A 13,459-nucleotide genomic window follows, 5' to 3' on the forward strand; every position below is an offset into this window, starting at 1 on the left:
GGTTCCTCCAGGACCATTATAGTTAGAGTCACATGCATAAGGCAGACTGTCCTTGGATCTAACAGGCAGCTGTAGAATGATCTAGAATGATTATGGATGGGATTGGAGGGCTGGGCTGGGCTGGGGAGGAAAATTCTCCAAGACCAAAGCAAAGATGAGGGTTCTAACGCACCAAAGATGAACACAGCCCTGCAGATTAACATCAAGGCCACTTCCCCGATAATTACCCCCTCTGGGGCCTCCAGCCTAGTCTTGACATCAAAACAGCCCTGAAGCACCAACTACAAGGGCCGCCTGGGGGAGGCTTCCCGCCTCCAGCTCCTCAGCCCAGGAGCGGGTTAAACCATCTTCCCTCATCTGTTCTGGTCTGCCACGCTCGCCCTCATTTTAATGCCTCCCAGAATCCATCACTCACTGGTCACCAAGTGAGTGTTGGCCTGTACACAAGGCAGGGGTACATGGATGGACCCCAACCAATTCTCACCCTAAGGAGACACCACCCCTGGCAGACGTAATCTTGTAAGTGACACAGACTCCCACACAATACACCAGGACAGACTCCAGCAAGAACAGAGAGATCCACCATGGCTAGGAGTCAGCATGCCCCCAGTGTGTGCCGGGCAGTGCTGTGCACGTTACACACACGTGTGAACTCACTGTATTCTTTCTTCAGCCCTGTGAGCCCACTTTACAATTGGGGGAACTGTAGGGGCACATAACTGGAGTGAGTTTCAAGCCCAAGTCCTCCGGTCCCAGATTCTGGGCTCTTAAGTCATTACCCTGGATCTGGTTCCACTAAGCCTTTCACTTCCCATACGCAAAGCCCCCACAGCACTGAGGGTAGTACGTTATTGTTGAGGCCTGTGGGTGCAAGAATGCACCTCTGGGTGTGGCTGAATGCACCTAGCAGATGAAAAACAGACAGACAGAGGTGGATTCAAGCTCCAACCTCTGCTTCATACACATGTGACCCGGAAGAAGTTGCTTGCTTTCTTTGAGCCTCAGTCTCTTCTTCTATAAAGGGAAGGGCAGGGATATACTTCAGGACCTTTGTGAGACTAAAATGATACCAGGCTGGAAGGTTTCTTAGCCCACAGCCTGGAAAAACAGTAAGCACTCCTGATATTTCTTTATCACTATTATTTTAATGGATCTAAGGCTTAGTCCATAAATCCAGTTGTGTAAGAAATTCCATGTTACCACATTTTAAATACCTTAAAATCTGACTCTGCTAGGAAGGCAGCACATTCTGGCTGATGACATCAGAAGTACAACATTACTGGGGCTTCTCCCAGAGCTGTGCCAAGATCTGCCCAGGTCCCTGTTACCCCACCAGCCTTCACAAACACTGGCCCCATTCCCTGCCTGCAGGACCCTTTGGATCTTTGGCTTCATATCCCCTTGTCTCATTTGGACACCATTAACCCCGACCTCAGTCTCAGGCCTGTGAGGTCCCACACAGCCACCCAGGGCTCTCAGGCCTTGCCAAGGTGAAAAGGAACATAACAATTGGAAACTCACAACCGCAGCAGAGGCAGCAAGATGAACGCACAACACAGGATTAACTCCATCTCCAACGCTAGCCGCTCAGCAAGGCGAGGATTCAAGAAGAGCCCCATTGGCTGGGAAGATGTCAGCCCCACTCCTCTCAGGAGTAGAACCAGCCCTGTATCTTCTGGGACCTCCATAAACCCAGTAGAGGTCCAGGCCCTTAGGACAACATCACCACCTCCCCCCAGAGAGGGGGACCGAAGACACTCTTTGCCAAAGCATCACCAGAGCAGTAACCAACCACTCCTCAGAACTGAGGTCAACGTCTCATGTAGCATTCTGGCCAGTGCAGGCACCAGTCCCCACCCCAGCGGTCGCACCATCCACCTCCACGTGAGTTCTTCCTACCTGGGCTGATGGAGACCGTGTCTTTCTCCCAGGATACAACGCTAACGTATTCCTGCACTGTAGAGGGAATGAGGCACTTGAAGACCGCCACGTTTCCACGCATTGACCTTTGATCCTCCACCCGGACGGTGTAGGGTTCCCTGAAAACTGCAGCAAGATTGAGAGAAGAGTGTCACAAGGCTAGCAAGTGATGTGTGTGTGTGTATGTGTGTGATTTACTCTTCACCCCCAGTACCCTCTTCCTCCCATCCTCTCGTTGGCTCCTTCCTCCTCCCCAGATAGTACCTCCCTTTTATACTCATGTCCCATTATTATTATTAATTATAACCATTATTGTTGTTGTTTTTGGTCTAGAGGCCACATATGAGTGGAAACATGCAATAGTTAGTTTTCTGAGCTTAGCTTATCTCCCTCAACGTGATGAACTGTGGACCTCCCATTTTCCTGAAAAGTGACATAATTTCATCCATTTCACCTTTTTTTTATGGCTGAGTAATATGATCACACACCATACACCACACCATGCTATGATGGGCCATTGGTCACCTAGGCTGATCCCATAGCTTGGCTATTGTGAACAGTGCTGTGATAAACACAGATGTTCAGGTATTTCTATGGTGGTTGACAATCCTTCTGCTAGATGCCCCAAAGGAAGGCCTAATTTTAGTTTTCTGATGCACCTCCACACTGACTTCCATAGTGGTTGCACGGGTTTACATGCCCACCAGCAGTATAGGAGCCCTCCTTTCTCCTTATGTTCCTTGCCAGCATTTGTTGTGGGTCCTTTCTTCTATTTGCTTCCTTTTATTTAGCTTTATTTTATTTTATTGTGATACTAAGGGTTGAACTCAAAGCCTTGCACACTTGCTAGGCAGGCAGGCACACTAACACTTGAGAAATGCCCCCAGCCCTTTTGCCTTTGTTTTTATTCACTTAGTTATAAACAAATAAGCATCTCCTTTCTCCAACCTTCTCCCTACCCCACAGCTATAGACTCCACCACCCTGCTCATCGCAAAAGTGCACCTCCTCTGCAGCACCAGACACTCAATTCCAACCCCTTCATTTCAGTATTAGTAACTCCAGTGTGGAGGTAAGGGCTGCAAGGACATCAAGACGCTGCAGTATCATCAGCTAGGGGCAAGGAATGAGGCTAGAACTCCTTAGGAAACCAAAGTCGAGTCCCTGTGTCATCTCTGGTCCTTGAGTGACATCATTTGAGGACACAGGAGCTGCCATTTGAAGAAATGAAACCTGTGGCACTTGAGGTAACAAGTTGGGGCCATTCCAATGCATCCTGGGAAATGTAGTTCAGATACCAGACTTCCTATTAGGGCTGGCCATTGGAGGAGTTGGGGTGGGGGTGGGGGGAGGAATGTCATTGACAAGGAAAGAGACTATTTAAAACAAATTGTCTCCAAATGTAGAGCATCTCCATGATCCCTGCTGCTTTTCCCGTCTCCTGTCACCACCTGCAACCCCAGCCTTGAAACTCAGAAACCCCCTTTCTCTCAGGACTTAGTCCCGCCTCCCTCCAGGGTTAGTTTCTGGGTGCTGTAACCTGCTCATGTCCTGCTCATGACCTAGCCTTAGGAATGAGACTGGCAGACTCCCACTCTGCCCTGTCCTCAGAGACTCATGCCGTCCTCCCTCCAAGAACTGGAATGTCCACAGCGCTACCGCTGCCTGCCGACCTCGTCCCACAGCGGCACCTGGGCAGCGTGCCCTTCGTCTCCTCTCCTTGCCATGGTTGCCAGGGCGACATTTAAGACCCTGGCAGCCCCCCAGCTGTGCACCTGCAGCTTCCCTGGCACCATGAAGAGCCTCTTAATTGGTTGTGTCCCCATTGGGCCTGGTGCTCCCTGGCCCTTCTCGGGGCCGTGGCTAGGCTGGGGTAGGGATGCAGCGGAAGTGGAGGAGAGGCAGGAGAAGGGGAGAGGGGAGGCATTGCCAGCTGCCTGGGGCTGTGGTACAGCACACACAAGGATCCTGAGGGAACGCCCCATCCTTGGAGAGGTGCAGGGTGTGGGGGTGAATGACCGGGGTGTATTTTACACCACCCTGCAGGATCCAAGGATGACCCAGCATCAAGCCAGCAGGCCCTGCCTCCTCTCCAGCAGCCTGGAATCCTGAGATACCTTTTTTGGAGCCTCAGTTTCCTCATTGTCAACAGTGTCTAAAAGGCCTGGCCTACAACATACTTCCTCAAGACTGGCTTGCACAGTTAGCAGCATTTCTGTGTTACACTCATTATGTGTCCTGAGCCTCTTGTGGCCTTAGTCCCCCCAAAATAAGACGCCCCTTGCTGCCCAGTGATGCTGTTTGCAGTCCAAACAGGAATTCCTTCCAGGTCTTGGAGCTTCCAGACCCCAGCCCTGGGCATTGCAATAGACTGCGTCGTTGCAGAGGGCCAGTAACAAAATGGATTCTCCCAGGCAGAAAGCCCAGGAAAGGGACCCTGAGCAGCATGGCCCTGGCTCTAAAGGTCCACATCTACCCTCAGACAAACCCACTGCAGAAAGCAGAGCCCTTGCCTCAGTTTACCACACCCAGATACTGGAACATTATCTCTGAGAGAGGTCAGCGATCTCATCTTGCAAGGCATGCCAGATTGTCAGGAGGCCTCTCCAGAGACCCGCTTTCCCGGGCCTGCTGGACACAGCCGCTGGCCCTGCTTTCCCGGGCCTGCTGGGCACAGCCGCTGGCAGGATGCCACACCCTCATTCTGGGGCTGTGCAGCCAGCGGGCTCAGGCACTGCCTGTGCTCTTGCTCCCCTGGTGCCCTGCTAAGAAAACCACTGCCAGAACACACCTTACTAGCGTGTCGTGAGACCCCAGAGGAAGAGCTGCTCTCAGCCACCCAGGAAAAAGAGATTTCCGTTTTTGTAAAGTTTTAGTCAGCCAGGTGTGAGTGGCTCACGCCTGTAATCCTAGCTATTCTGGAGGCTGAGATCCGAGGATCATGGCTTGAAGCCAGTCCAAGCAAGAAAAGTCCATGAGATTCTTCAATTAACCACCCAAAACTCAAAAGTACAGCTATGGCTCAAGTGGTAGAGCTTGAGACTTGGGAGAAAAGGCTCAGGGACAGCACCTAGGCCCTGAGTTCAAGCCTCAGGACACTTTCTCTCTCTCTCTCTCTCTCTCTCTCTCACACACACACACACACACACACACACTAAAAGTTATTCTAGTCATTCATTCATTTTTTGGCAGTACTGGGTTTTGAATTCAGGTCCTCATACTCGCTACACAGGTGTTCTACCTCCTAAGCCACCTACCCAGCAAGATTTCCTGTTTTTCTCTAAAGAGACCGAGCTAGAAACACTCACTTTCTTCTCTCCATTCACGCTCCTCAAGGCCCAAATCCTTCACTGCTACAAATCTGCTATCATGATTCTTATCCAAACGCTCATCTTTTGCCGTTCAGCAAATTCATGCTTTGCCCTTACTCCTGGTGTGTTTTGTTCAATTCTTTTTTAAAATATCTTTTAAAAATTATTTTTAATAAAATATTTTTATTGAGTAAAAAAAAAATGTTTGCACTCATGAAAGGTGCCACATGCAAACGTCTCTCAGCAGTGAGAGGTTTAAAACAATGTGCAGACGCCAGGCGCCGGTGGCTCACGCCTGTCATCCTAGCTACTCAGGTGGCTGAGATCTGTGGATCATGAAACCAGCCCCAGCAGAAAAGTCCATGAAACTCTTGTCTCCAACGAACGACCAGAAAACCAGAAGTGGTCCTGTATTGCGCTATCCTTTAGCACAGAGAGGCTCAGGGACAGCACCCAAGCCCTAAGTTCAAGCCCCAGGACCGGCAAAAACAAAAGAAAACAAGTACAGTCCATGCATGCAACAGAATGCTATACAGCAATGACAATGAATGGCTTCGTACAATGCCGTCAGGAGAGTGAGCCACAGACCCAGAGGACACACGGCAGGACTCCGTGTGCGTGAAGTCCGCTAATTCACACGTGTGTTTTTCAATCAAAAGATGTTTTAGAAAAACAACCATGGCCAATATTTCCCGTTGGGTCCAGTACCAAAGTGACTGTGGTTCTTAGTGTGGTGATATTTAATCTCGTTGAACATTGCCTGCCCTGGCAGTTGGTGCACCAGGTATTTGCTTTGACTGTGCAGATGTGAAAACTGAGGCTTGGAAAGGCATCACCTAAATGGACAATGGGGTGAGTGGCCCAGCTGAGATTCAAGAGGAGACCCTGGCCCCCAAGAGCCTGGTCTCTTCCAAGATTCTGGGCAGCCACACACCTCCCACCACCACCATCCCTCGTCCCCACCCCAGGCCGGTCCCAACCCCGCACCTGCTTTGACGCGGATGTTGGGGCTCCGGATCTTGCCCGCAGCATTCTCCGCGGTGCAGAAGTAGTCATTGTCGTGGATGAAGCTATTGAAGGCGGAGGGGGAGAAGGGGTAGAGCTGCAGCGTCCCGTTGGCGTGCACGTGCCGAATGTGGGGCACGTCGTAGATGTCGTCCCCCGTGGCCAGGTACCATCGAAGGGCCGCGCTGGGGGAGCCCGCGGCCGGGCAGGGCACCACCACCCCCACGGAGCTGGAGAAAGTCACCTGCTGCAGGGAGTCATTTACAAAGTAGAGGCTGGTGCCGACATCCTCAGGGCGGGCTGCAGGGGAGGCAAGGGGGAAAGGGCAATTAGATGGACAGCATTTCTACCAAGGCCACAAAGGCCTGACCCCCACACCCCAGGCTCGCACTCATTCACTGGCCTCCGAGCATCAGCCATTCAATACACATATATTGAGCACTGAGTCTATACCAGGCACTGGAAAAGAAGAACGAGAGATACTTCCTGTCCTAAAGAAGCCACCAGATTGGCACGGGCCTGGCAGATGTTCAAGGGCTCACCCTCCTGGTGGAGCCAAGGTCATGGGGAGAGGCATCCCCATCTACATATTGGGAAAAACACCACAATACCTAGAGAAATCGGCATTTACTGAGCACCTACTACAGCTGGTTCCCACACACGCCCGGCTCTCTGGCACAGCCAGAAAAGGCAGGGACAGCTCTCCTTTGAGACCTTTATAGATGGGCAGCTCCCCTTCTACAGAGCCAAGATCAGTAGGTGCCTGTCTAGGATCAAGTTACAGAACTGAAACTTGAATCCATTGCTCCCGTCCCCTGCTCACAGATGAGTGGCCAAATATCTCCAAGCCATGGCCAAGAAGAATGGCTGAAGGAAGCCAGATGCCCGGCTGGGAGACAGAAGGTGGCTTGAGACTATCATGGCCCCCCGAAGACTATGGGGAGATGCCCTCCATCGCCCTAAAAGATCAGGTTCATGAACAAAAGACCCCGCTTGGCAGGGCACCAGTGGCTCCCCCCTGAAATCCCAGCTTCTCAGGAGGCTGAGATCTGAGGATCACAGTTCAAAGCTAGCCCTGGCAGGGAAGTCCATGAGATTATTATCTCCAATTAACCACCCAAAAGCTGGAAGTAGAGCTGTGGCTCAAGCCACAAAGCACCAGCCTCAAGTGAAAAAGCTCAGGGACAGCACCCAGGCCCTAGATCTGGGCACCAAAGACCCAACTCTTGTGCCAACCACAAGGGGAACTCCCTTGCACTGTGAAATGAGCAGTGGGGAAGGATGGACGGACATTTTGCATGTCACCTTCCCTCCTGCTTCCATCCAGCTGCCTAAATTAGAATCAGAGAGTGCCTCCACCCCCTCCCCGCCTCCCACCCTTGAGTCTGCCCCTTTAAGAAGGCCCAGGCCAGTGGAACAAACTCAGGGGAAGAGAGGGCCTGACCCCAGGTCTCCAGCTGGAAGCCCATCCCTCTCCACTAGGAAGATCAAGGAGCAAACAAACCACTGCTGTTTGTTCCCAGTGTGTTTCGGGAGACCCAGCTTGACCTCCATTTCCACAACTTCTTAGGGAGGGGGGGAGAAGGCCCACATCCGGACTGTATTAATATTCTTAGCTTAACTCTGAGCCCAGCCTCCCGGGAGACACCAGGCAGGTCGTTGAAGAAGGCCATTAAGCCTCATTGGCCAGAGCAATTCACATCTTCTCATAAAAAGCCATGATGAAGCCATTAGCAGCCGCGCTAGAATAAAAACCCCATCCACGGGCTCCCGGCTGCTGCGGCAGGGGCATCTCCATCCTCATAGCGGTAAATGTGTCTCCTGTCCCCACCGGGCCCCTCACCCTTAGCTTCTGGGGAGGGGGCAGCTCCTCCTGCCAGTCCCCCCACCCAGTCTTCCTGTAGCGTTGGTGGCCAATGTTCTGGCTGCATGCCTGCTCGCAGAGGCTGTAGGATTTCTCCCGATGACAGAGCACACCCTTGCACAGGGGCCGGTGAGGCTGCCCAAGGCTTCTCGGCATCCCCACATCCCAGGCCCCGTCCCATGAGGCCACTCGCCTCCTGAGAGGCGGCCTCAGCTCGCAAGAACCGCTCGGCAAACCCCTGTTGAGTATCATCGCCGTGCCAGGAACATGCCAGGATTTGACTGAAGCCTCCCAATAGCCTGCAAAGTGGGTACCAGGTCACAGATGAGGAAACCAAGATGCTGAGGAATGGAAGCAGTCTGTAGATGATTCGCTTAACCTAATGAGTGAGCTGCGGGATGCAGACTCGGGTCATCTGAGCCACTGGGGTCCTAACCAACCACGTGGGAACACGTGGCTGTATGTGATCCCTGCCGTAAAAGAACGGGCAGCCTCGCCATGCCACAACAACCAGGCCACCAGCTTCCATTTTCAGCAGCAAAGAACAAGATTAATACACACACACACTCACACACACACACACACACACACACACACTCCTGCTGTGGTAGCCTCTGTTGGACACTTTGGATAGCTCTTGAGAGCAGGGACATCCTTCTGAGATTCCGGGTAACTCCCGAGATGACAGTCACTCACAAACCCTCACCATGGCGGCTTCGTGGATTCTGAGCGGCAAAAATCCATCACAATACAGAATGACTGCACACTGTCCCTGACAAATGGACAGGGACAGAGAGAAGTTTAAGTGAGTTTTCTGAGATGATAGTGCACACTTACAATCCGTAACTTGGGGAAGTGAAGGTAGGAGGATCATGGTTTGAGGTGTATCCTAAGTCAAAACATGAGATTCTATCCAAAACAAAATCAAAAAGAAAGAGGAGGAGGAGCAGGAGGAGGAGCAGGAGGAGGAGGAGGGAACAGGAGGAGGAGGAGGAGGAAGAAGAGGAGAGAAGGGAAGGGAAGAGAAGGGGAGGGGAGGGGAGGGGAGGGAAGGGAAGACTGGAGAGAGGGAAAGAAGGAAGGAAGGAAGGAAAGAAGGAAGGAAGGAAGGAAGGAAGGAAGGAAAGAAAGAAGGAAGGAAGGGAGTGAGGGAGCGAGGGAGGGAGGGAGGGAAAAAGGACAGGGAATGTGGTTCAAATGGCAGAGCACTTGCTCAAGCAAGTACAAGGTTCTGAATTCAAATCCCAGACTACAAAAAAAGGGGAGAGGGGAGTTGAACTAGCCCTCCATAATGACAGCCCCTCAGGCAATAGTAATAGCCAACACTGATCACACTGCTGCTATAGGTCAGGCTCTGTGCCAGACCCATTCAGATGCTTCTATTTCCATTAGATAATTATTATAGTTCCTCTCCATAACTCCCTAGGGAGTGGTATTATTATCATTATTATTAATATCATTATTTTTTTTTCCTTTTTACAAGTAAGGAAATTAAGACTCACTCTGAGAAGTTGTTAACTGACTTACCTAACTTTATACCACATGTCCAATCCAGGACCTGATTTTATGTCAGAGCCAGAAGTTAGCTCCCATTCATTCCACCGAATAACCAAGCTAAGGATCAACCGAAACCATCCCTCCCGGCCCTGGAGAGTTCCTTCCGGGCTCCTCTCTGCTCCCATCCACCACCACGGCCACTGCCTTCCTGCGCTTCTGGGTCTTGAGTCCTGACAAAGCCAAGGACGCCAAGTTCTCGGCCACTACAAATGGGTGGGTTTAATTGATGAATTGACTGGAATTGTCCAGCCACCTGTCAGAGCTAATGTTACAGCAGATTTATAGCGAAAGGCGAGCAGCATCGTATTTCTCCCACCCCAGGACATGGGCCGCTGTCTTCTGAGTGTGGGGGGACCAGACATGCCATTCATTTCTGTGTACGGCTGACAGTGCACTGCCATGGTAAAACATCACCTGCGGCTGTAAAACAATGGCAGCTTGGCACTTACGTTGGGTTTATATTTCACCGTCCCGGGGCACCTGTCAGCTCAGAATACAGAAGCCCTTAAATAAACATTAATCCAGCCTCCCTCTGCCTGCCAGGAAAAAGGAGTGAGCAAATCCAGAAAGGGGAAACTGAGGCATGGGCCACCAAGTAGCTGACTGGGCTGCTATATGCAGAGTTGAAGGCTGGGCCTCTGGGCAGCTCAGCGGGGCAGCAGCTGTGAACACTGCAGTACCCCGGGCCAGAAAGGAGATAGCCAGGAGGCAAGGTCTATAATGGGGGCTTCCTTCTCCTTCTCCATGTTGTGTTGGACTCTGTGGCGCACAAACACTATAGCTTCAGAGTTTGGAAAGGTGCGGGGAAATGGGGTACAATAGAGGTCTAAGTGGGGTCTGGTAGAGCTGGCCTTCCTCTCAGGCTCGCGCGCACACACACATACCTGCTGTGTGACCGCAGGTAAGTTACTTCACCTGTCTGCGGCTCCATCTGCTCACTTATGGAAGGAGCAGGTGAAGGAGTGCACACGGTACCTTCCTGCCCCACGGGGCTGTGAGCAGATGACAGGCGGGGTCGGCCTGTGGGGAAGTGTAGGCCCAGCCCTCCTCAAGAGGCTGACCTTGTCCCCACCCCGTCCCCTTCCCAGGGCATCTCTGACCCAGGGATTTCCTTCCCTCCAGGAAAAATCCACAGAGCACCAGGGAACACCGTGGACTTTAGGGCACCAGGCACAGAGGGGAGAGGCCAGAGAGAAGGTCCCTGGCTTCCAGAAAAGGAGTGAAGCCCTGGAGTGGGGCTTCACCCAGGGGTGGGAGACAGGCTAAAATACTGATTCAGACAGCAGCATGGGGGCCCGTGCCCCCAGTGGGAGGCACAGGAGGTTCATGGGGCATTCCTGAGAGCAGGGTGCCAATGGGTGGGGCGGTTTGGGGCACTGGCTGGACTGAAGGCGAAGAGACGGTGCCAGTCCCAGCGGCCGGGAAGCCCACCCTCCATAGGAGAAGCCAGGGACCATGGATGGAGGCCAGAAAGCAAGAGAGGGAAGGAAGACAGCCGAGGAGGCCTGGCATCCTGGGGGGGAGGGACGGCGGGACTGTAGCTCTTCAAGTGAGTTCTTACAGATCTGACCCTTAGCTTCATTTTGGCCAGACAACCATTTCCCTGAAGGCCTGTCCACCTGCCAAATGGGATCCAGTCCACAGTGGGGAAAATAGAAATGAACTTTCCCAGCGCCTACTGTGTGCCAGCACGAGGCCTCAATGCTTCATGAGCATGTTCTTATTTAATCCTCATGTGGGTGTGTGAACTGGAGATCTTCATGGTCTCATTTGTTAGAGAAGACAAGGCTCAAGAGAGTCAACAACTTCTCCATGGGGCTGGGAAGGTGGCTCAGTGGTAGAGTGCTTGCTTTGCATGCCTGAGGCCCTGGGTTCGATTCCTCAGCACCACATAAGCAAAAAGAAAAAAGCCGGAAGTGGCACTGTGGCTCAAGTGGTAGAACGCTAGCCTTGAGCTGAAGAGCTGCGGGACAGCGCCCAGGCCCAGAGTTCAGGCCCCACGACCGGACCCAAAAACAAAAAACAAAAAACAACTTCTCCAAGAGCACAGTTAGGCAGAGAAGAAGGCAGCCAGGCACTATGGCACATACCAGTTATTCCCGGCTAATCAGGAGGCTGAAGTAGGAGGCTCACTTGAGCCTAGGAGTTCAAGACAAAACTGAACAGCAATGCAAAACCCTCTCAAAAAAATAAAAATAGAAATAGAAAATCTGGATGCCAAGAGCTAATGCCTATTATCATAGCTACTCAGGAGGTTAAGATCTGAAGACTGGTTCGAAGCCAGACTAGGCAGGAAAGTCCATGAGACTGCTATTACCAATTAATCACCAAAAAGCCAGAAGGGGAGCTGTGCCTCAAGTGGTAGAGCAGTAGTCTTAAACAAAAAAGCTCAGGGATAGTGCCCAGGCCCTGAGTTCAAGCTCTAGTACTACCACACAGATATGTATGTATATACATATAGAGAGAGAGAGAGCAAGAAAGACAGACAAACAGACATATGTTTATATATACATACATATATGAGGGTGAGAGATAGGAAGGAGAGAGGGAGAGAGGAAGGAAGGAGGGAGGGAAGGAGGGAGGGAAGGAAGGAAGGGAGGGAGGGAGGGAGGGAGAGAGGAGGGAGGAAGGTGAGAAGGAGGGAGGGAAGGAGAGAAGGAAAGAGGAAAGGAGTAGGAGGAAGGGAGGGAAGGAAAGGAAGGCAGAATCAACGGAAGTCTGACTCCAAAGCTATTTTTCCATTACAGAGGTGCATTCTAATTCTGGGGGCTCATGCAGTTTTACCTTCACCTTTCTCTCCAAGCCAGCCCCAATTTGGAGAGTAAATCCTTTGTCGAGACCCCTTACATTCCTGTCCCCCTCTCTAGCCGTTTCTGCTCTGTGCTGACAGAACCAGGCAAGTTCACAGAGTAAGAAGAGGAAAGGGAATACTTCATAAAGAGAGAGACCGGCATTCAGATCAACAGCAAAGCTTCTTCCAGTCGGGGGCGGCGGGGGTGGGGGGTGGGGGGAGGAGGGGACGAGGATTTTTAATAGAAAATGGAAGTTCTGGGCTTGGCAGTCATGGGACAGTCGTCCAGCCTGAAACCACCTTATCTCTTCCACGGTTTAACATGGGGCACCTCCCCAGCGCTGCCTTTCGTAAAACAGGCTCCAAATGGCTAGGAGATTAGACGCGTAGAAATAGCACAGCAATATTTTTAAACCACAAATCGCCCGAGGGCATCTGGGCTGCCCCGGGGGTCACCACTGGAACGTAAATATCCATCGCCTCGCTCCGCGCGCTGGCCCTGTGCGGTCCGGGGAGCCAGGATTAGTTTGGTGAAGGAAAACTGATGCTGGTGTAGGCGACATGGCCCTGCTCGGCTTGGGGTGGGGATGTCTGGCTGGGGTCAGAGGCCTCCTCTGGGGCGCACACTGAATCCCCCACCCCCCACCTTGTCAGCATCTCCAATCGTCATAAATGACCACCCCAGGGGACGGAGTCTGAACCCCTCATCACCTCCGCACAGATATCATGAGCGCAAGTGAGGGGGAGGTAGGTCTTCAAGGGACCAGGAGCAGTGCCGCTGGCAGGACCAGGAGCAGAAGAGACCCCTCACCCCTCACCCCTGCAGGGCTATGAGCTCCCTGAGAATAGCAACCATCCTGGTCCAGTCAGCACTCCACCCGCTGAATCTCATCTCTGTCACTCAGAAGCAGTCTGTGGGCTGGGTGCCAGTGGCTCTCGCCTATAATCCTAGCTACTCAGGAGCTGAGATCTGAGGATTGCGGTTCGAAGCCAACCCAGGCAAGAAAGTCCA

At 52.2% G+C, this 13,459-nt stretch overlaps 1 protein-coding gene across 1 annotated transcript in view; it reads right to left on the reverse strand.

The window, feature by feature from the left end:
* The window catches only part of Dscaml1 (DS cell adhesion molecule like 1), a 256,507-nt gene that overhangs the window by 233,425 nt on the left and 9,623 nt on the right, over positions 1 to 13,459 (reverse strand). Inside the window, exons 2-3 of the mRNA XM_042682839.1 lie at positions 6,218 to 6,535; positions 1,900 to 2,046 (exon numbers count right to left, since the gene is read on the reverse strand). Of these exons, the coding sequence (XP_042538773.1) occupies positions 1,900 to 2,046; positions 6,218 to 6,535 (465 nt within the window). The remainder of the gene's footprint in view (positions 1 to 1,899; positions 2,047 to 6,217; positions 6,536 to 13,459) is intronic.

This window comes from Dipodomys spectabilis, unplaced genomic scaffold (genome assembly GCF_019054845.1).
Source record: "Dipodomys spectabilis isolate Male_0828 unplaced genomic scaffold, ASM1905484v1 ptg000076l, whole genome shotgun sequence".
Lineage (NCBI taxonomy): Eukaryota > Metazoa > Chordata > Mammalia > Rodentia > Heteromyidae > Dipodomys > Dipodomys spectabilis.